Source organism: Schistocerca serialis, chromosome 3, assembly GCF_023864345.2.
Source record: "Schistocerca serialis cubense isolate TAMUIC-IGC-003099 chromosome 3, iqSchSeri2.2, whole genome shotgun sequence".
Classification (NCBI taxonomy): Eukaryota; Metazoa; Arthropoda; class Insecta; order Orthoptera; family Acrididae; genus Schistocerca; species Schistocerca serialis.
In genome coordinates, this window is record NC_064640.1 from 441119821 (window position 1) to 441147670 (window position 27850).

The 27850-nt window shown below is 39.5% G+C and overlaps 1 protein-coding gene across 1 annotated transcript in view; it reads right to left on the bottom strand.

The window, feature by feature from the left end:
• The window catches only part of LOC126470334 (aspartate--tRNA ligase, cytoplasmic), a 106580-nt gene that overhangs the window by 44257 nt on the left and 34473 nt on the right, over positions 1-27850 (bottom strand). The window contains exons 5-7 of the mRNA XM_050098120.1: positions 5460-5649; positions 1591-1728; positions 819-990 (exon numbers count right to left, since the gene is read on the bottom strand). Coding sequence (XP_049954077.1) covers positions 819-990; positions 1591-1728; positions 5460-5649 — 500 coding nt within the window. The remainder of the gene's footprint in view (positions 1-818; positions 991-1590; positions 1729-5459; positions 5650-27850) is intronic.

A 27850-nucleotide genomic window follows, 5' to 3' on the forward strand; every position in this document is an offset into this window, starting at 1 on the left:
AACAAAGATTTCAGTATGACCAGTTAATATTTTTTTATTTATTTAATTTTTTTTTGGGGGGGGGGGGGGACAACTCATTTTCTGAAAACAACATAATACGACCATTATATTAGTTCATCAACTGCAAGCAGATCTGTAGCATAGTTTGAAAACTATTTTCTTTCAACAACAAGCAGTCAAACAAATTTGGAAAGAAATGATGAAAACAGACTAACATGACTGTTGATTCTGCTTTGATCAGTCTGTCCAGTACACTTTCCTAATGATTAATATATCTGTCTTACAACTGAAAACCACATTTGAAAACGCTTCCAAAATAACTTCTTGCTGTCATATATTATACATTATCATGCCAAATATAATCTTCCTTGGCAAACAGCAGATTACATGACTCTGCAGATAGTCTCATTCATATAAAATACATAAAGAGACATGCATTACATGAAAGTTATGTAAGAATATAATGGCTTTTTCAGTTGTCAAACCTACTGGCTGATTTTCTAGGTCCTCTGCTAATGAAGAAAGTATGCCTTTATTTTGAAAAAGTATGTGAATTAACTTAAGACAGTCAGATACAAAGAGACCCAAACATTAGTGGGTGTTAATGTTTTACACACACAAAAAGTGCTGCTGGATTTGAATATCAGTATTCCAACCAGAGATCTTTAGGTTGATACCTTGATTCTTTACACAGCTACATCACCAAGCTACTCATAAGTAACACTAAGTATAACATTTTAAATACTAACTGTGGCTAGTTCTTGACAAGATGTTGAGAATTTAACATGATAAAATGTAACAACACAACTACATCTCACCTGCTCCCACAGTGTACACCCTGTCAAAATCCGCTGCAATAGCCATCTGTTTGTAAAGTTGAGGGCTCTGCGCTAAGTAAGCTGAGCTTTTAAAATACGAAACAGTAAAGACATTAGCACCACCCTCACTTGCAGCTGGAATTATTTTTGGTGTATGTATCTCAACAAACCCCTGCAAACAAAGGCAAAATTTATCAAAAATGTCCAGCTACAATGAATGCACTCATTTACAAAAGCCAAAATTATTTCCGCACGAAATATCTTTCATAAATTACCACACTCATTTGCATTACCAAATTTACAGGCTGAGCTTCATGAGCTGTAATCCTAATTATTCTAATTCCAAAAGTCTCGAACATATTATACATCAATGACAGCTACTCACACTCAAGGCAGCAAGTTTACTTGCCTATAGTGTTTCAGTAGTCTGAAACCTTATCAATCTAAAGTAAACTTGTTTGTTTCACGAATACCTTTGACATTTGTTTCTTAGCAAAATACTCTTTGCTATACGGTTCATGGTATTATTTTTCTAAGAACAGTGTAATTTTAGCACATTCGTATACAATTAATACAGGACGCAGGAATCTGCTAGACATCCTTTTCTCTACAGACACTGAGTAGTTTCCATGAATTTTCACATTATTTTTTGCTTTGTCAGTTTTATTGCAAATTTACATGCCTAATTTTCCTTCACATTATACTATATAATTCCTTTAACAGTAAAGTTCACTACTTATACTTGTACAACAAAAGGCACTGTTCAATATACCTGGTTGAATAAAAGGTCCCTGAACAGTTTACAAACACCTGCTTCCAATCTAAAAATAGCCTGGTTTGCTGGAGTTCGTAGATCCAATACCCTGTTATCTAAGCGAGTATCTTGATTAACTCTAATATTCAGGCCTTCCTGTGGAAACAAAAGAGAATATTTCATATAGAGGAGATAAATAAATGACAAACTATTAACAAAATTCTGAAACCTTTAACATAAGGAACTACAAAAAAAATATTTTACAAATCCTTTCAAGTTTCACTGGTCATTTACAGAACTCCAAAGAAATTCCAGATGATTTAGCGAAAAGAAAATATGCAGCCTCACATTTTATTTCAAAACATAAATAGAAACAGTCCAGTTATTTGTCAAAGGAGGTAAAAACCAAGAATGAATACTATTATCATAATGGTAAGAAAGCCTGGATTGGAAAAAGGCAATAGAATGAATGAACTGATTTGTTTATATGTGTGTATAAATTAACCCAAGAAACTTCATAAAACATGTTCAGCACTAATAAAGCAACAGTTTAAATTGAGGCCCTTTCTCCTAGGATGAAAAAATGGTCACTGCAGTTGATCTTCAGTTCATGTCCCAGTTACTTGAACATGAAATTGCCCTAAGGACATGTGAAATCAATGGCGCAAGAAAAGAGAACCACAATCATGATTTGGCATTTTCCCCACAGCACTCTGAACAAAATCTGTGCTTGAAACAATCAATTGTTGAAACAACAACATTCATTTTAATAGCTTCAACATGAGGAATAATGTTTATAAAATCAGTCCACACCTGTCTGCAAATGATGGATGATCATACGTAAGCTGCCTGTTACATGCAGGGTTGGTTACAAGTGCAGTATCAGTGAAATGCACCAGGTATTTGAGTCACATACTAACTCTGTGCCTGTTTGTTTATACTGATAGAGTGATCCACGGGCTACATAAGCAAAAAATTATCTACAACTTTTAGTTCTACCTATCTAGTAGAACATCTATTTCTGTAAGCACATCATTTTTTGTAGTACTATTGCAATAAACTCTTTGTTTTTCCTGGTCTATTCCATTATGGGGATTATGGAAAATGGCTGGATGAATATGAATCCACATTTCCTTTACAAATTGGGAGGGGGCAAGGAGGCAGTTGTGAGACTGTGACAGAGTTATCCAAGAAATACATTCTATAAATTTGGGAAGAGAACTTTATGCCCACAATGCCAAAATTAAGAAGAATAAACACAAAATGGTCAATAAAACCAAAATCACTTAGCCATTTAAGAGTTATAACTACACTACAAACCAACATGACTTCAGCTCAGCATCAACTGTTCCATGTACCGTACTCAGCATAGCGGAAGCACCTGGAACTATAGCTGTGGAGCACTTAATGCAGTGTCATAGAAGAACTTTATTTTTCTTTCAAATGCACAGTTGTCTGAGGAGTTAATTGAAAACAGTCAGAACATTTGTGATCTCCCTCATATATTTTAATGTGTTATCACTAAGTGAACCTCACTGCTGTCTGCAACAACACTCCAAGACTTGGAAATGTGGATGATGTTTGTCCCCCCTTCCTGCCACCATATATTTGATTCTTAGTTTGTTGTTGCTTTAGGGGTGCAAAGCAGCTGTCATAATCGCCTGTGTCATAACTTAAAAAGGTAAATTACCGAACGAATTTGAAGTCAATAATATTCAGAGCCTAGTCAACTGGAGTAGAGGGATAGCTAAAAATAATCACTTCCCCTTTGAACAGGCTGCTCAAAAAGTCGAAAACTAAATTTCCTTCAGCACATCACTATGATGAACAAAAAGTAAAACATGATCTACAGCCCTTACTGTATTTGCTAAAATATCCAATAATTCAGATGGCAAACAGTGATTAAAATGTAAACGGTTATAAAATTGGCATTGGGTCAGAAAATGGTGCACTGTTAATGGTTGGTTGCAGTAAGCACAGAGTAGTGTCGGATCTCCACTTAACAAATGACAGTGACTGAAACGACAGTGCCCAATACACAGCCTAGCTAAAAGTATCTCCTCATGATGAGAGGCCACCATACATAAGACATTATTCACACACCATCACACCTCCACCCCCCCTCCACCCCCACTCTCTCTCTCTCTCTCTCTCTCTCTCTCTCTCTCTCTCTCTCTCTCAAAGCCACCTTCTGACTTACGATTAGAGAAAGATTGATTAACAACATTATTTGCTGAAAATCATTGAGAACATATATCAACAACATACCATACAGGCACAAGACCTGATTAATCAACAACAATTGAATACTCTAAAATATTATTATTATTATTTCTTTACTTTCTCAGACGTTAAGTCTGGTTAAAAATGGAAAGTGACGCGGACCTTGATCAAGCGTCACTTCCTTTTAACTGTACGGTATATGTTATATTGCATTTAGGAACTTTCGGGTAATTGAACATGTATCAATAATTACAGATTTCTGTAGTTGTATATATAAGTTTGGATGTAGCTGTATTGCATTGATGTACTGGTGGATATTGTGTGGTATGACTCCTGTAGTTGATAGTATAATTGGTATAATGTCAACTTTATCCTGATGCCACATGTCCTTGACTTCCTCAGCCAGTTGGATGTATTTTTCAATTTTTTCTCCTGTTTTCTTTTGTATATTTGTTGTATTGGGTATGGATATTTCGATTAGTTGTGTTAATTTCTTCTTTTTTTTGGTGATTATGATGTCAGGTTTGTTATGTGGTGTTGTTTTATCTGTTATAATGGTTCTGTTCCAGTATAATTTGTATTCATCATTCTCCAGTACATTTTGTGGTGCATACTTGTATGTGGGAACGTGTTGTTTTATAAGTTTATGTTGTAAGGCAAGCTGTTGATGTATTATTTTTGCTACATTGTCATGTCTTCTGGGGTATTCTGTATTTGCTAGTATTGTACATCTGCTTGTGATGTGATCTACTGTTTCTATTTGTTGTTTGCAAAGTCTGCATTTATCTGTTGTGGTATTGGGATCTTTAATAATATGCTTGCTGTAATATCTGGTGTTTATTGTTTGATCCTGTATTGCAATCATGAATCCTTCCGTCTCACTGTATATATTGCCTTTTCTTAGCCATGTGTTGGATGCGTCTTGATCGATGTGTGGCTGTGTTAGATGATACGGCTGCTTGCCATGTAGTGCCTTCCCCTTCCAATTTACTTTCTTCGTATCTGTTGATGTTATGTGATCTAAAGTGTTGTAGAAGTGGTTATGAAATTGCAGTGGTGTAGCCGATGTATTTATATGAGTGACTGCTTTGTGTATTTTGCTAGTTTCTGCACGTTCTATAAAGAATTTTCTTAAATTGTCTACCTGTCCATAATGTAGGTTTTTTATGTCGATAAATCCCCTTCCTCCTTCCTTTCTGCTTAATGTGAATCTTTCAGTTGCTGAATGTATGTGATGTATTCTATATTTGTGGCATTGTGATCGTGTAAGTGTATTGAGTGCTTCTAGGTCTGTGTTACTCCATTTCACTACTCCAAATGAGTAGGTCAATATTGGTATAGCATAAGTATTTATAGCTTTTGTCTTGTTTCTTGTTGTCAATTCTGTTTTCAGTATTTTTGTTAGTCTTTGTCTATATTTTTCTTTTAGTTGTTCTTTAATATTTGTAAAATCTATTCCTATTTTTTGTCTGTATCCAAGGTATTTATAGGCATCTGTTTTTTCCATCGCTTCTATGGAGTCATTGTGGTTATTATTATTATTATTATTATTATTATTATTATTGCAGCCATAATGCTTTCCTGTGTACAGCATCACAGCACCAGTGTATTCAGACTGAATCACATGAGATTTGTTTCATAGCTTCAGTGTAACCTACACTTACTTCACTGTTGTCATCATCCTTCACTGGACGAGCAGCATCTTCAATTTGCAAAGGCAGCTGACTTTTAGAAGCACTGACAACAAAAACTTGTAATCCATGCAATTCCACTGTCTTCTGAGTACAACCGTCAACAGTACGTGGGACTTTAGAAACAACAGCTTCAACGTCTATTATGGATTCTTTTGTTATGCTAAAAAGAAAAGAAATTACAGTATCTCAAAATAAGGTACAAAGCTTATCTAAATTTTTATGAATGAAGTGAGTATGTTTCATGTGAATGTCATACAATCAACTACTGATCCTGAATTCAACATACAAAATATGTAACTAACATACTTATTAGCATTAACCAAGCCACGCAGCCATAATCTCAGGAGCTTACTGGTGAAGGATGAAAAGGAGGAAACTGCACCAATCTCAGTAGTAAGAATGCCATAGTTGAAAGATGTAAAGTATCAGAAATTGTTCAAAGGTATATACTGAAGTAGAATAAGAGCTCTGAGGCTAGTATCATCATGCAAGGAAAGCAAACGAGAGGAAAGCAAACGAGAGGAAAGCAAACGAGAGGAAAGCAAACGAGAGGAAAGCAAACGAGAGGAAAGCAAACGAGAGGAAAGCAAAAGAGAGGAAAGCAAAAGAGAGGAAAGCAAAAGAGAGGAAAGCAAAAGAGAGGAAAGCAAAAGAGAGGAAAGCAAAAGAGAGGAAAGCAAAAGAGAGGAAAGCAAAAGAGAAGAAAGCAAAAGAGAAGAAAGCAAAAGAGAAGAAAGCAAAAGAGAAGAAGAGGAAAAAAGAAGAAAGGAAAAAAGCATACAAAAAATATACATGGTAACACTTCAAAGTTATGTATGTCACTATCAACAGCAAAAAATGGACAGACTGGATTCAGAAAGCTGTTGCACTCAGCGACTGTTATATTGAGTTCTAAATTCTAGATTGCAGCAATCAATTGTCCTTTTAAAATTTTATTGTGCAGATCTAGATTTCAGCTAGAAGCAAGCCATTTTCAGTTCAATGAACTGTGGATGAAGCCTGACCAACAGGGAATTTCATGCATTGAACTGAATTGAACTGTGAATGAAGCCCGACCAACAGGGAATTACATGCATTGACCAAAAATAATAGTGCATTGAGAATGGCTAGCTTCTAGTCGAAATCTAGATCTGCACAATAAAATTTAAAAAGGACAACTGATCGCTGCAATCTATAATTTACAAGCTTTTACATTAACCTGTATAGAACAGAAATCAGAGTGATCTAGACATACTGCCATTTCCAACATTCCTTGTTTAAGAGCGTACAAGACCTTATAGGAAAGAGTTCTCGGGTGATACGCCACATTATCATGGTAGACATGTACAGTATTTCACAAACAGAATCAGTTGTCATTATCCAGTGGATTGATGATTGATTTCTGTCAGAAATATGTTCATTTTATAGCCAAGGACTTACTTCATTCCTTTCTTGAACTGCACAAGTGGAACAGGTGTTCTATCCAAGATCTGCATACTATGATGCCACACTCACTTTGCTACTCTCTCTTTCGAGCAATCCCAACTCTCCTAAGTAGCCTAAATTCTACTGTCTGATCGTCAGATTCCAGTCACTGAATTTTGGGTGCAAGGAGTGAGGGAATCCCATAAGCATTAAGTGAACACACTTCAGCTTACCGGCAGCTTCAGCAGCACATCTGATGAGATAACACTCATTATCATGTTGAAATATTATGTATAGCTGCCATGACAATTTGGTCATTTGCTCAATACCTATTAATACATTGTCTGCACTATGAAAAACTGGAAATTATCATATTCCTTTGTTTCAGTTATTTCTAATAGACATAAGCACATACTGAACATTGAAAAACGTCCCCCTATTCTGCATTTCAGTCAAATGAAAACCAGCAGCTACGCAAAGGTGGTATTCACAGTGACAGGTGCATCCAAATATCTGGAACACACTGTGAATGGTTTCTAGCTGAAAAGGGTGTTTTCACAGGAGCAAGAAAAAGGTGTTGAGAACAACTGCCTTGTTAGTTGCATAAGTGTATGAAATTACACAGTAATAACAACTAGAACAAATAACAATGGAGAATCATCTATTTCCTGTCCACTGCAATAATGTCATCATTGAACAAAATGTTGTAGTAGCAGAAACTATTATTCAGAACCTTCTATAAGCACACTACAAAACTATCCATGGCTAATTGCTGTACCATAACGTGTGCGCAAAGTAGATACCAAAATTCTCTCAGATAAGTCGAATAACATAGAAAAGAAGGCATCTTTGTCGGACCTGACACCATCTTACATGCTAGAAATGCCAAATGTTGTTATACCCTCAAGAGTTCAGAACTACCCAATTGTAAGCAAGATGATCTCCAAGTTGTCTGACTTCCGGAGTCATTAATGAGCCAACTGAAAACATAAGTTTATGACATTCTTAAATGTTTAGTGTTATTTTGAGCCATTCCAGAAACTTGAATGAATATACTGTTTTGCTGCAAAATAATCTCTATAACACACAACTCACAGCAATATACTACTTTTACATGAAAGAAATGATACTGCTCACATTACGACAGAACTATTTGCTATGCCACATTAATGTGCTTTGTGGCTACGATGGTAAGTGTCCAACAACAAACCCAAATCTTTAGTTTCTTTATTGTGGAACCTGCAGCATATATTACGTCACAGGAGGACATTATGCAAAGAATTAGAAAACAGTATGCTGCTTCATATTTTATTTTAGTATATAAGCTCATTTCGGCTTTATTGCCTTCATCAGCACATGTACTGACATTGTAGATCGTAGACATTGTAGATGTAGGCAATATCTGTTAGATAGTAAAAAACATTATACGTGCAACAGCAAATTATCAAACAAGTTTAAAGCGTTGCTGAAAATAATATTATGACCAACAACTACAGACAGCAAAAATGGTTTACTCAAAGTTGACTCGAGTCCACCTACAATGTCAGGACATGTGTTAGTGAAGGCAATACATTTGAAATAAACTTATATACTAAAACAAAATATCAAGCAGCATACTGTTTTCCAGTTCTCTGCCGAATGCTTAGGATTCAACCCTTTGTTGCACCCAAGATTTTTTGCTGTCACTTATCTTTTATCCACCTCTGGGAATTATTCATCAGTGTAAAAAAATTGCAATTCACACAAAAAATGCCAAGTCACATCATTAAATTTTAGCCCCCCCCCCCCCCAAATGGTTAGATAAATCAGTTCAAAGGCTGGAGGAAGGCAAGGCTATACCATCTCCAAAGGGGCTAGGTCAAGTAAAGCAATGGAGTGTTGAAACCAACCTTTAGACTGAGGGGTGCTTTACTTAACTGTGCACTACTGTTTTCAATTTCAAAGTGCGTTCTTTTGACATTACAAGTTTCATTAACTCTAGATCCATGGAAGCTGTCAAACTGACCATTCTGAAATTTTATTTGTCTACAACAACAATACTTTTTTCTGTGTCTTATTTCTTTTCAACGGAGATTACATTACAAAAATTAATGACATGTTACTGTACTTGTTTTTTTATCTCACTGTATATTTAGAGCTGCGTCAGCAGCTTTTGACCACTTAACATTTCTTTATGCGCCTATACCATCCAAGAGCACTGCACATCCTCAATGATGTTGCACTTTAGTGTGATATGATGTTACAATGTATGCTGAAGCCTCTGAGCTGATTACTCCATCTTGCTGTGCTTGAAGTGTTTGGTTGTGTATAAATCACAATACAACCACCAAAAATAGCTCATACATTGTCTGAGCAGAAAGTAATAGAGCAACTGCAACAAGTTACAGAGTAAGAGTCCAAAGGTAGTGAATCTCAAAGACAAGTAGAAACTAATAGTGACACTCGCACTCCAGATAGCACTGAATCAAGTGAAAGTAGTCCTGATGCATCTGCGGAAGTTACACCAAGAACTGGTACAGTAACAAGACAAAATTCTTCATAAAAAACAACACATTGCTCACGTAGGGATGCCATGTGAATACAATAAAGGAAGAGGTGGATATCCATTATCTTCACCTTTTTTTGTGGGCCATTCTGAATTTGGAAAAGATGTGAGATTAGGTGCATACCTGAAATGCAACTGGAAAACTACAAAGGCAATTTGTTTTTATTCTGCGCAGCAGGGGAATGTAACTTGCAAAGAGAAACTTCATAATTCACAATGCAGCTAATTTTTGGCAGCTGTTCATAGACAACACAACACTAAAAATATATAAACTGATCCGCAGAGAGAGAAGCACATATGCAATGTCGAAACAATAGCTGGTGTGTCTTCCTTTCTGAGCTAGACATATTCACTGAAATTTTATGTGCATGTTTTGAAATGAAATTTATGTCCTTTATTTGATCAAAAGCTCACAGTTCTCTTGTGATATAATGACAACAGACAGGTTCAGATAAAATATGAAACTTTTAAATTCTGATATAAAAATTTACACAGGCCAACGAAATTTTTTTAAAAACTTTTTTTACTTTGATAGCTGATCTTTATAGATTTTTATGAGCTGAATCCAAATCTAACCTTAGTTTTTTTTTATCGCCCATAGTTTTCGAGCAATCTGCTTTTTATTATATAGTATAAAGATCCTATGCTATAAAGTAAACGAGAAAATTAATGAAATGCTTTGTTACAACATAAGCATGGTTTGTATTTACAGTTGTTGTTGTTGTTGTTGTTGTTGTTGTGGTCTTCAGTCCTGAGACTGGTTTGATGCAGCTCTCCATGCTACTCTATCCTGTGCAAGCTTCTTCATCTCCCAGTACCTATTGCAACCTACATCCTTCTGAATCTGCTTAGTGTATTCATCTCTTGGTCTCCCCCTATGATTTTTACCCTCCACGCTGCCCTCAAATACTAAATTAGTGATCCCTTGATGCCTCAGAACATGTCCTACCAACCGATCCCTTCTTCTGGTCAAGTTGTGCCACAAACTTCTCTTCTCCCCAATCCTATTCAATACTTCATTAGTTATGTGATCTACCCATCTAATCTTCAGCATTCTTCTGTAGCACCACATTTCAAAAGCTTCTATTCTCTTCTTGTCCAAACTATTTACCGTCCATGTTTCACTTCCATACATGGCTACACTCCATACAAATACTTTCAGAAATAACTTCCTGACACTTAAATCTATACTCGATGTTAACAAATTTCTCTTCTTCAGAAACAAATAGAAAGTTTGAAAAGGAACCTCTACGTGGCACTCCAAGAAGCACAGGAAAATGATGAAAATAGTGTTGATGAAACATGGACTCAGATTAAGGACGTCTATTGCAATTTGAGCAAACAGGTCCTTGGCTTTAAAAACTATTTGAAGAAAGATTGGACATCTGAGCGTACATGGAATTTGATCAGCTGTAGAAAGGAGATTAAGGTATAACTAAATATGAGTAAAACAAGATAACAGAAAACTCAAATGCAAGCTGAGTATGCAGCTACTGACTCTCAAAGAGGAGTGTGAGGAATGATAAGAGGAAGTAGATGAATGAGTAAGCTTTGAGAGCAGAGACAGCCGCAGCAAGGGGCGATGCAAAAGAACTGTACCTCATCACAAGAATGTTGTCCAAAAAAGGTTTCAAAAAGAACAGACCTGTCAAAAGCAAGGAGGGTCAACTGTTGATGATAAAAGAAGATCAACTTAGATGATGGAGAGAACATTTTTCTGAAGTCTTAAACAGACAGCAACCTGAAGAGAGGGAGAGGCAATGAAATTTTCCAGATGCCAGTGACAGAATCAATGTCACACCAACTAAGACTGAAATTAAAATAGCTCTCAAACAGATGAAGAACGAGAAGGCTCCAGGAATGGATAATATTGCACCTGAGGTGCTAAAAGCAGACATTGACACCACCTTAAATCTACTGCATCCATTGTTTGAGAAGATATGGTCAGAAGATAAAATACCAAAGGATTGGAAAGAAGAGCTGATTATTAAATTGCTGAAGAAAGGGGATACTACCAACTGTAATAACTGGCAAGGCATCACCCTCCTATCTGTACCAAGTAAAGTACTCTGTAGATTGATGCTAAATCATATCAAGGACTCAGCCGAGGCACAACTGAGAAAAGAGCAAGCTGTGTTTAGAGAGCACAAAAGTTGTGTCGATCTCATCGACACACTGCGTATAATACTCCAGCAGAGTGCAGAACACACACTACCTTACATTTATTGGTTTTGAAAAGGCATTTGACTCTCTTAATAGGAGAGTTATGTGGCATACCTTGGAATACCGTCAAAGATAATAAATATTATTAAAGCCATGTATGATGGGAATGAATTTAGGGTGCTACACAATGGGAACCTTACTGAATCTATCCAAACAAATGCTGGGGTGAGGCAGGGATGTATTCTGTCATCTACCTTGTCCTTGTTGGTACTGGACAGCGCAATGAAGAGAGTTGTTGATGGTAGGAGAAGAGGTATTCAGTGGGGAATTCAAGCCAGGCTTCAAGACCTTGACTTTGCTGACAATATCTGTCTGCTCTCGCAAAGATTGCGTGACATGGAAGAAAAGATAGAAAGACTGAAAGAGGAAGCAGAAATTTCAGGACTTAAAATAAACGTTCAGAAAACTAAGGAAATGAGTATGCGATCTGAGAAACAAGTGAAGCTAACAGTGTATGGAAAGGAATTGGAACAAGTAGACTCCTTTGTATATCTAGGAAGTACCATCTGTAAAGATGGAGGGGCCGAGGAGGATGTAAAGAGTTGAATACGGAAGGCAAATGGAGCCTTTGTGCAACTGTACCCTGTCTGACATAAAAAGAACATCTACATCTACATTTATACTCCGCAAGCCACCCAACGGTGTGTGGCGGAGGGCACTGTACGTGCCACTGTCATTACCTCCCTTTTCTGTTCCAGTCGCGTATGGTTCGCGGGAAGAACGACTGTCTGAAAGCCTCCATGCGCGCTCAAATCTCTCTAATTTTACATTTGTGATCTCCTCGGGAGGTATAAGGTGGGGGAAGCAATATATTCGATACCTCATCCAGAAATGCACCCTCTCGAAACCTGGCGAGCAAGCTACACCGCGATGCAGAGCGCCTCTCTTGCAGAGTCTGCCACTTGAGTTTGCTAAACATCTCCGTAACACTATCACGGTTACCAAATAACCCTGTGACGAAACGTGCCACTCTTCTTTGGATCTTCTCTATCTCCTCCGTCAACCCGATCTGGTACAGATCCCACACTGATGAGCAATACTCAAGTATAGGTCAAACAAGTGTTTTGTAAGCCACCTCCTTGGTTGATGGACTACATTTTCTAAGGACTCTCCCAATGAATCTCAACCTGGTACCCACCTTACCAACAATTAATTTTATGTGATCATTCCACTTCAAATCGTTCCGCACGTATACTCCCAGATATTTTACAGAAGTAACTGCTACCAGTGTTTGTTCCGCTATCATATAATCATACAATAAAGGATCCTTCTTTCTATGTATTCGCAATACATTACATTTATCTATATTAAGGGTCAGTTGCCACTCCCTGCACCAAGTGCCTATCCGCTGCAGATCTTCCTGCATTTCGCTACAATTTTCTAATGCTGCAACTTCTCTGTATACTACAGCATCATCCGCGAAAAGCCGCATGGAACTTCCGACACTATTTACTAGGTCATTTATACAGGGAGTTACAAAAAGGTACGGCCAAACTTTCAGGAAACATTCGTCACACACAAAGAAAGAAAATATGTTATGTGGACATGTGTCCGGAAACGCTTACTTTCCATGTTAGAGCTCATTTTATTACTTCTCTTCAAATCGCATTAACCATGGAATGGAAACACACAGCAACAGAACGTACCAGCGTGACTTCAAACACTTTGTTACAGGAAATGTTCAAAATGTCCTCCGTTAGCGAGGATACATGCATCCACCCTCCGTCGCAGCCCTGGAAAATGGCGTATTGTATCACAGCCGTCCACAATACGAGCACAAAGAGACTCTACATTTGGTACCGGGGTTGCGTAGACAAGAGCTTTCAAATGCCCCCATAAATGAAAGTCAAGAGGGTTGAAGTCAGGAGAGCGTGGAGGCCATGGAATTGGTCCACCTCTACCAATCCATCGGTCACCAAATCTGTTGTTGAGAAGCATACGAACACTTCAACTGAAATGTGCAGGAGCTCCATCGTGCATGAACCACATGTTGTGTCGTACTTGTAAAGGCACATGTTCTAGCAGCACAGGTAGAGTATCCCGTATGAAATCATGATAACGTGCTCCATTGAGCGTAGGTGGAAGAAGAAACTAAAATGAGCTCTAACATGGAAATTAAGCATTTCCGGACACATGTCCACATAACATCTTTTCTTTATTTGTGTGTGAGGAATGTTTCCTGAAAGTTTGGCCGTACCTTTTTGTAACACCCTGTATATATTGTGAAACGCAATGGTCCCATAACACTCCCCTGTGGCACGCCAGAGGTTACCTTAATGTCTGTAGACATCTCTCCATTGATAACAACATGCTGTGTTCTGTTTGCTAAAAACTCTTCAATCCAGCCACACAGCTGGTCTGATATTCCGTAGGCTCTTACTTTGTTTATCAGGCGACAGTGCGGAACTGTATCGAATGCCTTCCGGAAGTCAAGGAAAATAGCATCTAGCTGGGAGCTTGTATCTAATATTTTCTGGGTTTCATGAACAAATAAAGCGAGTTGGGTCTCACACGATCGCTGTTTCCGGAATCCATGTTGATTCCTACAGAGTAGATTCTGGGTTTCCAAAAACGACATGATACGCGAGCAAAAAACATGTTCTAAAATTCTACAACAGATCGACGTAAGAGATATAGGTCTATAGTTTTTGCGCATCTGCTCGACAACCCTTCTTGAAGACTGGAACTACCTGTGCTCTTTTCCAATCATTTGGAACCTTCCGTTCCTCTAGAGACTTGCGGTACACGGCTGTTAGAAGGGGGGCAAGTTCTTTTGTGTACTCTGTGTAGAATCGAATTGGTATCCCGTCAGGTCCAGTGGACTTTCCTCTGTTGAGTGATTCCAGTTGCTTTTCTATTCCTTGGACACTTATTTCGATGTCAGCTATTTTTTCGTTTGTGCGAGGATTTAAAGAAAGAACTGCCGTGCGGTCTTCCTCTGTGAAACAGCTTTGGAAAAAGGTGTTTAGTATTTCAGCTTTACGCATGTCACACTCTGTTTCAATGCCATCATCATCATCCCGGAGTGTCTGGATATGCTGTTTCGAGCCACTTACTGATTTAACGTAAGACCAGAACTTCCTAGGATTTTCTGTCAAGTCGGTACATAGAATTTTACTTTCGAATTCACTGAACGCTTCACGCATAGCCCTCCTTACGCTAAGTTTGACATCGTTTAGCTTCTGTTTGTCTGAGATGTTTTGGCTGCGTTTAAACTTGGAGTGAAGCTCTCTTTGCTTTCGCAGTAGTTTCCTAACTTTGTTGTTGAACCACAGCGGGTTTTTCCCGTCCCTCACAGTTTTACTCGGCACGTACCTGTCTAAAACGCATTTTACGATTGCCTTGAACTTTTTCCATAAACACTCAACATTGTCAGTGTCGGAAGAGAAATTTTCGTTTTGATCTGTTAGGTAGTCTGAAATCTGCCTTCTATTACTCTTGCTAAACAGATAAACCTTCCTCTCTTTTTTTATATTCCTATTAACTTCCATAATCAGGGATGCTGCAATGGCCTTATGATCACTGATTCCCTGTTCTACACTTACAGAGTCGAAAAGTTCGGGTCTGTTTGTTATCAGTAGGTCGAAGATGTTATCCCCATGAGTCGGTTCTCTGTTTAATTGCTCGAGGTAATTTTCGGATAGTGCACTCAGTATAATGTCACTCGATGCTCTGTCCCTACCACCCGTCCTAAACATCTGAGTGTCCCAGTCTATATCTGGTAAATTGAAATCTCCAACTAAGACTATAACATGCTGAGGAAATTTATGTGAAATGTATTCCAAATTTTCTCTCAGTTGTTCTGCCACTAATGCTGCTGAGTCGGGCGGTCGGTAAAAGGAGCCAACTATTAACCTAGCTCGGTTGTTGAGCGTAACCTCCACCCATAATAATTCACAGGAATTATCCACTTCTACTTCACTACAGGATAAACTGCTGCTAACAGCGACAAACTCGCCACCACCGGTTGCATGCAATCTATCCTTTCTAAACACCATCTGTGCCTTTGTAAAAATTTCGGCAGAATTTATCTCTGGCTTCAGCCAACTTTCTGTACCTATAACGATTTCAACTTCGGTGCTTTTTATCAGCGCTTGAAGTTCCGGTACTTTACCAATGCAGCTTCGACAGTTTACAATTACAATACCGATTGCTGCTTGGTCCCCGCATGTCCTGACTTTGCCCCGCACCCTTTGAGGCTGTTGCCCTTTCTGTACTTGCCTGAGGCCATCTAACCTAAAAAACCGCCCAGTCCACGCCACACAACCCCTGCTACACATGTAGTCTCTTGCTGCCTGTAGTGGACTCCTGACCTATCCAGTGGAACCCGAAACCCCACCACCCTATGGCGCAAGTCAAGGAATCTGCAGCCCACACGGTCGCAGAACCGTCTCAGCCTCTGATTCAGACCCTCCACTCGGCTCTGTACCAAAGGTCCGCAGTCAGTCCTGTCGACGATGCTGCAGATGGTGAGCTCTGCTTTCATCCCGCTAGCAAGACTGGCAGTCTTCACCAAATCAGATAGCCGCCCTAAGCCAGAGAGGATTTCCTCCGATCCATAGCAACACACATCATTGGTGCCGACATGAGCGACCACCTGCAGATGGGTGCACCCTGTACCCTTCATGGCATCCGGAAGGACCCTTTCCACATCTGGAATGACTCCCCCCAGTATGCACACAGAGTGCACATTGGTTTTCTTCCCCTCTCTTGCTGCCATATCCCTAAGGGGCCCCATTACGCGCCTGATGTTGGAGCTCCCAACTACCAGTAAGCCCACCCTCTGCGACCGCCCGGATCTTGCAGACTGAGGGGCAACCTCTGGAACAGGACATGCAGCCATGTCCGGCCGAAGATCAGTATCAGCCTGAGACAGAGCCTGAAACCGGTTCGTCAGACAAACGGGAGAGGCTTTCCGTTCAGCCCAAGACAAACCAAGCTGTGCTTGTTCAATAGCAACATAAAGTCAGTCCTCCTGTATAGTTGCGAAACATGGAAGGTAACAAACATGATTGTAAATGAGCTGCAAGTCTTCATAAACCGGTGTCTTCGGCAAATTACAAATGTGAGGTGGCCAGATGTTACATCAAACGACAAATTGTGGGAGATGACAAACCAGCGACCAATCTGTGAACAAATAAAGGAAAGAAAACAGAGGTGGATTGATCACACAATACGCAAACTACAAGGACATGTTGAAGAGGCAGCAGTGGATTGGAACCCACAAGGAACACATACACATGGCCCCCCGAAAAAGACATGGAAAAGAACGGTGGAATAAGAAGCTCTGAAAGCTGGTAAAACATGGAGTGAAGTGAAATGTTTGGCTGCCCACAGAACCAGATGGAAGGTCTTCACTGCTGCCCTATGATCCAACAGGAACAACAGGAAATAAGTCTGTCAATATGCTGGTTCCAACTGCCAATAAGTTCTTTTCTTTTAATCTACAGCCAAGCAATTCAGCTTTTTCTTTTGTTAAGCCCAGATCCCTAACCAAATCCTTAAGCTCTGTGTGAGTAAACATTTTGGGCTGTAGACTTTCTGTATTACAATGGAATTCATCATCTGGTTCATCTAAATCAGATTGTACATCAGAAAATACTTCTGTTGGAATAGAATTTAAATCATCTGGTGGTTCAGGAACGAGCAAATCTACACCATGCCCTACTGGTCGACGGCGGGCGGAAGGTTAGGGTAGCTTATTATCTTCTTGTTTTTCGAATTATGACCAGTAATATCAACACTGCAAAAGTGGCAATCATTGGAATGATTTCTTGGCTTCCTCCATATCATACAAACAGCAAATCTAAAGGCTTTTTTCTTCTTTTTGGACCATTTTCTCAGATCTTCAACACACACATAACATACCTTATGCGGCGCCCAAGATTTATCTTGATCACCAAGTTTAGATACAAAATATGATAGATAAACCTTTCTCACAAAGTCTGTAATGTTTCTTTGGTGTTTTTTACTCACAAATTCACCACAAATATAACAAAAACTGTCAGCAGAACTTTTACAACCACGATTGGAAATTGTACTGAGCACATGTACAGGAGATAGGAAAGTTGGGTTAGGTTAACAGTAAACAAAACACCATTTGTTAACACAAAAATAGAGTCGACCTTTTTTTGCCTGGTTGGCTGGTTGTTTGGGGAAGGAGACCAGACAGCAAGGTCATCGGTCTCATCAGATTAAGCAAGGATGGGGAAGGAAGTCGGCCGTGCCCTTTCACAGGAACCATCCCGGCATTTGCCTGGAGCGATTTCGGGAAATCATGGAAAACCTAAATCGGGATGGCCGGACGCAGGATTGAACCGTCATCCTCCCGACTTTTTTTGCCAGCAAATGTTTTTCAGCAGTGCTACCAACGTCATCTACATTCATTACACCTCCCTTTTAATTTATTTTAATTACATAAAAGTTGTTAAATTCTTTTAAAAAAATCGCATAATTTAATAAATTTAACAGTAAAATGTGAAGAAATGGTGGGTGATACAGTTTTTTAAATATCATATTTGGATTTACCACCCTAAAAAACGTAAGAATAAGGTATTTTCAGCAAAACAGTTTTTCATCATTGGCCTGTGTTATCAATAACACTAAAAACAGACAAGTTAACTTTGGTGCACAGAAGTTTGTAATAATTTCATCGAAAATCCTTCTCTAATACACAGTCTGAGACAAAACATTAAAATTGATGAACAGCTCTTTCCCAATTAGGTCAGATGCAGATTTACACCATACATGACTAGTAAGGCAGATAAATGTAACATTAAATTATCATCAGCATGGATGCCGATACCAAACAACTATTCATTGGATTTCCAAACAAGCAGAAAACTTGTTTTTATGAAGCTTATAGCACCACTCCATACAAACGGAAGGAATGGTACAATGCATTTTCTCCTCACGTTTGCACCTTATCAAAATATTTAAGAGTACGGAAATAGGTCCAGTGGGTACAGTGAACCACTCAAGAAGAGAGATACCAACATCAGTAAGAATGACGAAGTATCACTATTTGAAATTGCCATGATGAAATGTGATGAAAACCTCATCCACTTACCGAGGCAAGAAAATTAAAATTTTACTCAGAATGATTCCTTCAAGTGTAGGAAATAGGAATGAGTTGAAACATCTTCCATAAAATTCATTATAAAAAGAAATATTGAGTGTATGTACTGGACCAGATGCCTAGAAATGAATAAAAGTTGCTTCACAGTGATATCTGTACAAGATTTTTACAATTTATTGCACTTCACTGGAATAAATACATGGATTCTTCACAGAGTAGTTACAAGAAAAGATATCAGGCAAACTAGCATCTTTACCATCTCAGTGACACACTACGAACGTGAAATACACTGAGGTGACAAAAGTCGTGGGATACCTACCAATGTTGTTGTCAGATCTTTTGTGCAGGATAGTGCAGCAAATCAATGTGGCATGGACTCAACAAGTTGCTAGAAGTCCCCTGCAGATATATTGAGACATGCTGTCTCTATAGTTGCCGGTAACAGTGGAAGTCTTGCCGGTGCAGGATTCTGTGCACGAACTTATCTCTCAATTATGTCCCATAAACATTTGATGGCATTCATGTTGGGCAATCTGGGTGGCCAAATCATTCACTCAAATTGTCCAGAATGTTCTCCAAAGCAATCGTGAACAATTGTAGCCCAGTGACATGGCACATTGTCAGTAATAAAAATTCCATCATTGTCTGGTGACATTAAGTCCATAAATAGCTGCAAATGGTCTCCGAATAGCCGAACTTAGCCACTTCCAGTCAATGATCAGTCCAGCTGGGCCAGAGGACCCAGTCTATTCCGTGTAAATACAGCCCACATCATAATGGAACCACCACCAGCTTGCACAGAGCCTTGTTGACAACTTGGGTCCACGTCTTTGTGAAGTCTGCAACAGCCTCAAACCCCATAATCAGCTCTTACCAACTGAAAGCGAGACTCACCTGATCAGGCCACGGTTTCCCAGTCATCTAGGTTGCAACTGATATGGCCACAAGCACAGGAGATGCACTTCAGGTAATGTCGTGCTGTTAGCATAGGCACTCGCATCACGTGTTTACTACCATAGCCCATTAACATCAAATTTCACAGCACTGTCGTGACAGATACATTCATAGGACATCCACATCAATTACCGCGGTTGCTTCTCTGTTAGCACTAACAACTCTAGATAAACATCACTTGTCTCAGCCATTAAGTGAAAGCCATTACCCACTGTAGTGTCCGTTGTGAGAGGTATTGGCTGAAATTTGGTATTCTTGGCCCACTCTTAAACCTATGAGTCCTGGAATTCCCTAACAATTTCTGAAACGGAATTTCCAGTGCATCTAGCTTCAGCTACCATTCTCTGTCCAAAGCCTGTTAATCCCCATGGTGCAGCCATAACAACATCGGACACCTTTTCACATGAATCACCTTCGTATAAATAACAGCTCCACCAATGCACTGCCCTTTTATACTGTGTGTCCACGATACTACTGCCACCTGTGTTTGTGCATATTGCTCTCACATGACTTTTGTCACCTCACTGTATATACACAAAAAGGTATTACCTGTAAACAGCACTGGGTCAAATATTACCTGTATCAGTAGTGGGTCAAATAATGAAGATGAAACAACAAGTAAGAACCATAGATGGTAGTGCAGAGAACATGGCAACATATGTCACACGTGTAAGAAAACAGTCTGAGCAAAAAGTACAGAAGTAGTCTCAAAGCAATGCAGTGTATTCAAGATTCTGGGTAACAAAGAGAGGTACTTTATATTGTCTTCCTGTCCCTACATGAACTTGTTACAAATAAAAATTTAAGTTGCACATGTTGCTGGCTGCATTCATATTTTTGGTGATAAATAAGAATTTTTGCAGCCAATATCGCGTATTGAAATATTTTTATTTTCTCAATGATCAGTTTCAACAGAGACTAGCTACCATTTTCGTATCTACAATACACCAGGAGAAAAACATTACTATGACATCTGCAACCAATATACAAGTGGAAAAATATAATTAACAGCTCACAATATTTGTCCATATCTTCTGGAAATAATATTACTGTGTATGAATCACAAAACTGTAAAAAGAGCACACTCCATTCATAAAACAAACATTCCACATTGGCTTGTCAAATATATATAAAACAGAGTAAATAAAAAGTCAGTAACACAAACTGTGTGCCTCACAGTGGAAGTGAGTTCATCTGTGGAGCTATTATAAACATTTTAGATTGTATGCAAATATACAAACAAGTTAAGCACCAAAGTCAATATGTTTGGAAGGAAGGAAGACATCCCAACGACATCAAGGTCATTAGAGATGTAGCGCAATATCAGATTGTGTTGTGTTGTGCCCTTTCAAAGGAACCATCCTGGCATTTGCCTGCAGCAGTTTAGGGAAATCACGGAAAACCTAAATCTGGATTGAGCCATTGTCGTTCAAAATGCGAGTCCAGTGAGCTAACCACTGCGCCACCTCACTCAGCCGTCAAAATATTCTCAATGACCAATTAGAATTAGCAGACAATAACTTCAACATTTTCTATGACATATTATGAGGTTGTCATCCCCTCTTCCCATTCTCCATCCCCCCAGTCCCCTCCCACTATCCATTATGACCCTCCCACCCCTGTGCTTCTCTCTTTAAGCAATTTTCTTACAAGAATTAACAGTCCTTGTTCTTCCCTCTTCCCCCTGTCTGCCTCCTTTGCTGCAGCTCCCTATACATAGTCAATACATGGTTTCTTCTAACATGAACTGTTACATATGGCCACTATGTCTCCCTTTTGTTTTTCATATAGATGACTTACGCTACATTTTCATCTCGTAAATTAATACAGCTAAATCATTTGTCAATATGTCTCGATATGCATACAATCTTTTTCATGACTAGCACCCATATGATACACTCATTTAGTATACAATTAACTTATTTTTTGGTAGGTCATCCCAAGAAGTTACATTAAATTGTATCTGTCTTAGTCACACTGGTCCTCTTTTTATATAAAGAAAACTTATAGATGTTAATAACCACATAGCTAACCCACCTGTGCTACTGATATACAGTACAGTCTGACTTAACATATAAAAAAAAGGAAAGGAAGTTCTTAAGATGTTTTTATTTAGAAAAAATTTTTAATACAATGCATGGCAACTCATGCTCACACTACAGTATTGATAGTACTCTGGTGGCAAAAACTACGGCTTGTGCAGTACCTTACCCAAATAGGCCAGCAAACAGCCCCCCCCCCCCCCTTTGTAATACTACATAAGAAGGTAAGAAGGCCATCCACAGACTGTATCATTACTGTTATGCCATTTTATTTATATTCCTGGAAAAAATACTGTTAGTTTTCTATAATGCACTGTTAGTAAAATGACTCCTGAATGGCTTTGTATTCTGTCAAAATGTCTTGTGAGTTAGAGCACAATACTCTTCTCATGTATTTTAGCACCATTACGGACAACTTTGTATTCTGTCGAAGTATCTTATGACATAGAACATGCTGTTCCAGTGGGCACACTCACTGGAGGGCAGCTGGGCACATACAGGCACAGCCGTGCCCACCAGGCAGGGTGCACAGACTGCACATGCATGCAGTGAAGCAGTCTGATGTATGCTTAAAGGTATGGGAAAATAGTTCATGGGTGTATAGTCAACACTGTATATTATAAATCCACAGGCAGGACACATGTAACAAAAGAATTCAGTTTAAGTGAAAAATAGTAATACTTTATAATAGTCCACGGGTGTACCACCAGTTCACAGTGTCCAAAAGGCACAATATTTCAGCGATCAGACATGTCACCATCGTCAGGTGCACTGACAAATTGAGCTGCTGAAGGCACATGGCCAGCTAATAATCCCTTGCCCCGCAAGATGCTCCATCCATGGTCCACACTCGTGGCCGTATCTGCGGCCATGCATCGGTGTCTGCAGTTGCGGGAATACTAGCATCAGCATCTGTGATGGCATTGATGTAAGTTCTCTGTCTGCCCTGGTTACCAGATAGTTTTGTTTGCTAAGGTCCTTCTTAATTAAACTCAGTGCTGGTTCTCAAGCCCTGTGAAGATTATAGCCACAATCTTGGTTGATGAGATCATCCCAGCGATGAATTTCTTTGGCCTCTCTAATGACACTGCCCCAGTATTTGGAAGTATGTGCCAAGATCCTGGTATGTTCATACTACATCACGTGATTCTCAGGACAGTGCTCTGCAACCGCTGACTTGTTGGGATACGTCAGTTGAATGTGCCTCTGGTGTTCTCAGCAACGATCTTCAACAGTGCGCACTGTCTGTCCAATATATGTCTTCCTACATTGACATGGAATCTGGTATACAACAGCCTTTCACAAACTGTGATCATCTTCGACATTTCCCAATAATGCTCGTGTTTTATTGGGTGGGCAAAAGACAGTTTTTACTTGGTGCTCCTTCAATATGTGCCAGTGTACAGTATAAAGGCAGTGGCTGCCTCTTTCTCCGTGGCTGCTACTGTCTCCACAGGTAGTATTGCTGTGGTGAGGTGGAGAGCACACCTAATCGTCCATTTTGGGCACACATTTTTTCGGAATACAGTTCTGAGGTGTTCCAGCTCCTGGGGTAGACACACTGCATCTGAAATGGTACACAGCCTGTGTACTAGTGTTTTTAGTATCCCATTCCTCTGCCAAGGGTGGTGGCAGCATTTACATTCAAATACAGGTCAGTGTGTATTTTCTTCTGATACACACCATGGCCCACAGTGCCATCAGTTCTTATTTTGACCATGACGTATAGGAATGGTAATCTTCCTTCTGGTTCAATCTCCATACTGAATTTGATGTTGGAATGTATGGAGTCAAACATGTAAGGAAAAAGAGTTTGTCCCTTCGATAGGGCCAGATGACGAAAATGTCATCCACATAACGGAAAAAACACGTGGATTTCCATTTGGTTGACACTAGAGCTTCCTCATCAAAGTACTTCATATACAATTTCATGACCACAGGTGAGAGTGGGCTGCCCACTGTGAGTTCTTCCATTTGTTCGTAGTATTCTCCATTAAACAGAAAATATGTGGAAGTCAGGACACACCTGAAAAGATCAGTGGCCTTGGTATCAAATTTCTCATCAATAAACTCTAGCGACTGTCATAGAGGTACCCTGGTGGATAACAAAATGACACAAAAACTCACCAGGATATCTAAGCCTTTCTCCCTGAAGTTGTCAAGCTGTTTTACAAAATCTACAGAATTGCAAATATGATCAGAGTATTTACCCAGATACGGGCTTAGTATTTGTGTCACATATTTTGCCAGTAAAGAGGGAGGTGCCCTAATGCTGTTGACAATGGGGCGCAATGGAGTATAAGTCCTTGAGGTAACAGTTTCTCGGTGACACCCTCTGGTGGATCCGCAACCTTGAGAAGATCCCTTGTCTTGTTCTCCCCCTTTTTTGTGGGGTCAGCATTGATCTTCCTGTAAGAGTTGTCACCTAGCAGGATCTGCATGTTCTCAATGTATTCCTTGAAGGAAAGGATAACAGTAGCACTGCCTTTGTCAGCAGGTATGACGACAATCTCAGGGCACTCACACAGGTCCCAAATCGCAGCCCCCTCTCTTCTGGTAATGTTTTCAGACGCAGAGTGACTGCCCCATGAGCCGGAACACCTCAGAACTGTAGTAAAAAAAAAAGTCTCCCAGAATGGTAGATTAGGCATCCTCTCCAGCCCACCACAACAGTACAGCCTGTGGAGATGGAAGAAGCAACGGAGGAAGAGGCAGCCACTGCCTTTATACAACACATGTGCGCACTATCAGGAAAAATCAGACGCGTACTGAAGAAGCAATGAGTAGACACCGTCTTTTTCCCGCGCAATAAAACACGAGCATTTTGGGAATTGTCGAAGATGATCTTGGTTTGAGGAAGGGTGGTATATACCAGATTCCATGTCAATGTGGGATGATGTATATTGGACACACAAAGCGCACAGTTGAAGATTGTTGTGGAGAATACCAGAGGCACACTCAACTGATGCAACCCAACAAGTCAGCAGTCATAGAGCACTGTTCATCCGAGAACATGTGATGAAGTATGAACGTACCAGTATCTTGGCACAGACTTTCAAATACTGAGACAGCATCATTAGAGAGGCCACAGAAAATCATACCAGGGATGATCTCATCAACTGAGATTGTGGTTATAATCTTAGCAAGGCTTGGAAACCAGCACCAAGTTTAATTAAGAAGACTCTCAACAAACAAACCCATCTGTGGGCCAGGGTGGACAGAGAACTTATATTAACATCATTACAGATGCCAACCCTAGCGTCTCTGCGACAGCCGATGTGTGGCCACGGACGGAGAGGCTCGCAGGGTTATTAGTAGGCCATGCTCCCTCAGACGCTCAGTTTGTCAGCACATCTGATAATGGTGACCTGTCTGATCACCAAAATATTGTGCTTGTTGGACACTGCGAACTGGCAGTACACACGTGGACTGTTCAGTCAACAAATACACTACAAGAAACTCAAGAATCACAAGACGTTTCTTTTTATTACAAGATATGAAATATTTGGAGTGAGACCCATTATTGCTGCAAGACGCAGAATATTCTTCAGTGTTGGGTCGTGGAGCTCAAATCTTTCTGTAATTTTTACCCTCTTCATAACAAAAACAGTTGTTCACAACAGCATATAGAGGAGCATTTCTGTATAGCTTTGGACACTTTTCTGCATGAAGATGATGGGACCACCTTAACAAATTGGTTGTGTTGTAATATCTGTCCTTGAGCAGATGGTGCGCAAAACGATTCGAATTCATTTTCTTGGTTACATAGGTCTCTAAAGCTGGTCTAGAAAGACTGACAAGGTTGCAAAATATTTTGCTGATAACCCACAAAACATGAGTAAGGAGGTAATTACAGTAATGAAAGGCTTTCGAAAAATGTTTAATTTTGTGCAGTGAGCTGCCTTTCAAGCAGATAGTTTGTCCATGAATGCATTTATTTTGTCATACATGCGAGCAATAAAAATATCCTTTACTTGAAGCGATAAATTTAATGGATCCTGTGATATCAGTGAGAAAGGCAAAGTCTGTCATCACTGAGCAATGGCTGCGTTTCCCCTTTCATTTCCACAAGTGGGGTGATTTCCTTCTGAATAGCAAAAAATATGTTGAGAACTTTGCCTCTACTAATCCACTGTATCATGCAATGATAGGGTATGTCACTATATGCTGCTTCAAGGTCTTACAAAAATCCCTTGAACTGGTGGCGATTGACACCATGATGTCTTACAAAATTCACACATTGTATCATGACCTTCATGATGTCGCCATATTGCACACTTTCAATGCAAAGGGCCTCCTGATGGATAAAACAGTGTACACTTGATAAGTCCTTCTCAGCTTCGGTCTTGATTTTTTTCTTTCACACGAGAGAGAAATTCTTGCTGACTCCCAACCATCCGTGGAGCTCCATCCGTCACTGCAGAATAGAGCCTGTCCCACGGCAGACACAAGATTTCATTGGATTCACATACCCCCTCAAACATATGGTTGTGTAATCCACAGGTATAACATCTAATAGTACCTTGAAAACCTGTAATTTGGAGTCAACAGCCCATACAAATATTGCATGCTGTGCATAGTTAGTCAGTTACATTGGTAGTTTCATAAAGTGCTAATGAATAAGCAATGGAAGTCTGACGTTTCTCTTCAGTTGGTTTTTCAGAGCCACATACATCTCGGATCCAACAAGAAACTGTTTGCTTGGAGAGGCAAACTCTTACAAGTTTTCTTATCCCTCCTGGCTCTGGCCCTCTGCTATGGCCAGCAAATAGGATTTGAACAGGGGCCCCACTGAAAATTACACAACACTTCATGCAATATTGTGTGCAACTTTGGAGCTTGCTCATAAAGCTGCATCAGTTGAATGGTCCTCCTTGTCAGCTAACTTAAATTAACTGCATAAAATATAAAAACTGAAAGTGACACATATGAAGAACACTTTTTTCTACAGTGAGCCAGTGTTGGAACAATGTGATGTAGAACATAAGACTCTTCTCACGTAATTGAGCACCATAGAACCCAATGGTGGATAAATTATTATAGATGCATTGCTCTTTTTGGGTGATGTTTATCCATTAGGTACTTAATGATGTACTCCAATAGGTTAGCATGTTTCTTTACTTTTTAGTAGTGGTCCTTACTGTTGCACATTAGCAGGCAGTCCACCGATATAACCGGGTTACCATTACTGGATTCGTCATTAATCCAATGGGGCACACCCCTATACCTAACTTTCTTAATAAGTACGTCTCTATGGTGGTTCCTCTGATAATCCAAAGCTGCTGCCCTACACCTGATAGTCTTAATTGTGTTTTAAGAATAGCTGTGAAAGTGATGTATAAATGTACTGCATACCTTACATACTACTTGCTAAGTATGTCATATTCTCTAATACATCTGTATGTTGGTGCCTCTGATAATTCAAAGCGACTGCCCTACACTCTGTCACCTTAAATAGTTGTGGTTGTATAATGCCTATGAAACTGTTGAATTAAAATGTCCAGCCTGCCTTATACACTACTTGTTAAGTATGTTCATGTTACATTTGATTGGCCACAGGTCACAAAAACAGGTCTCTCACATCTATGGTATCCTATCCATGGGTGCTTCATACCACCAGCTCACAGTTTTGGGGCATATTATGTTTTTGTTTTATTTTTTGTTCATTTTTATTTTTTCTGTCAATATTATTTTCCAAGAATATTTGAGAGTTGGAGCTGTAATCCTAAGGTAGTTTGGCCTGAAAGTATCTCCTGAGTCACTGGCTTACACTTCAAATGTCTGTGTGCCACATCTCTGGTATAGTTTGTGGATGATCCTGTAAGTGTAGGAACTAGGTCTCTATGTGTTGGTACCTTCAACAAGAAAAATTTATATACATGGATAAATGAGCTATAAATGTAGTAGTGTACAATATAACTGTATTGTTGATACAGGTGAACTGACAGTCTGTGCCCTATTGTGGGATATTATCTAAATGCTTATGGTTTTTTTCCCTTAGACCACTAGATAATTTTCCATTACCACTCAAGCACCTGTTGACCAAGAGCGTAACCATCCATTAACACTAAAGCTGCATGCCTGCTGAGTCTTTCCTGATGGGCCGTAGTTATAA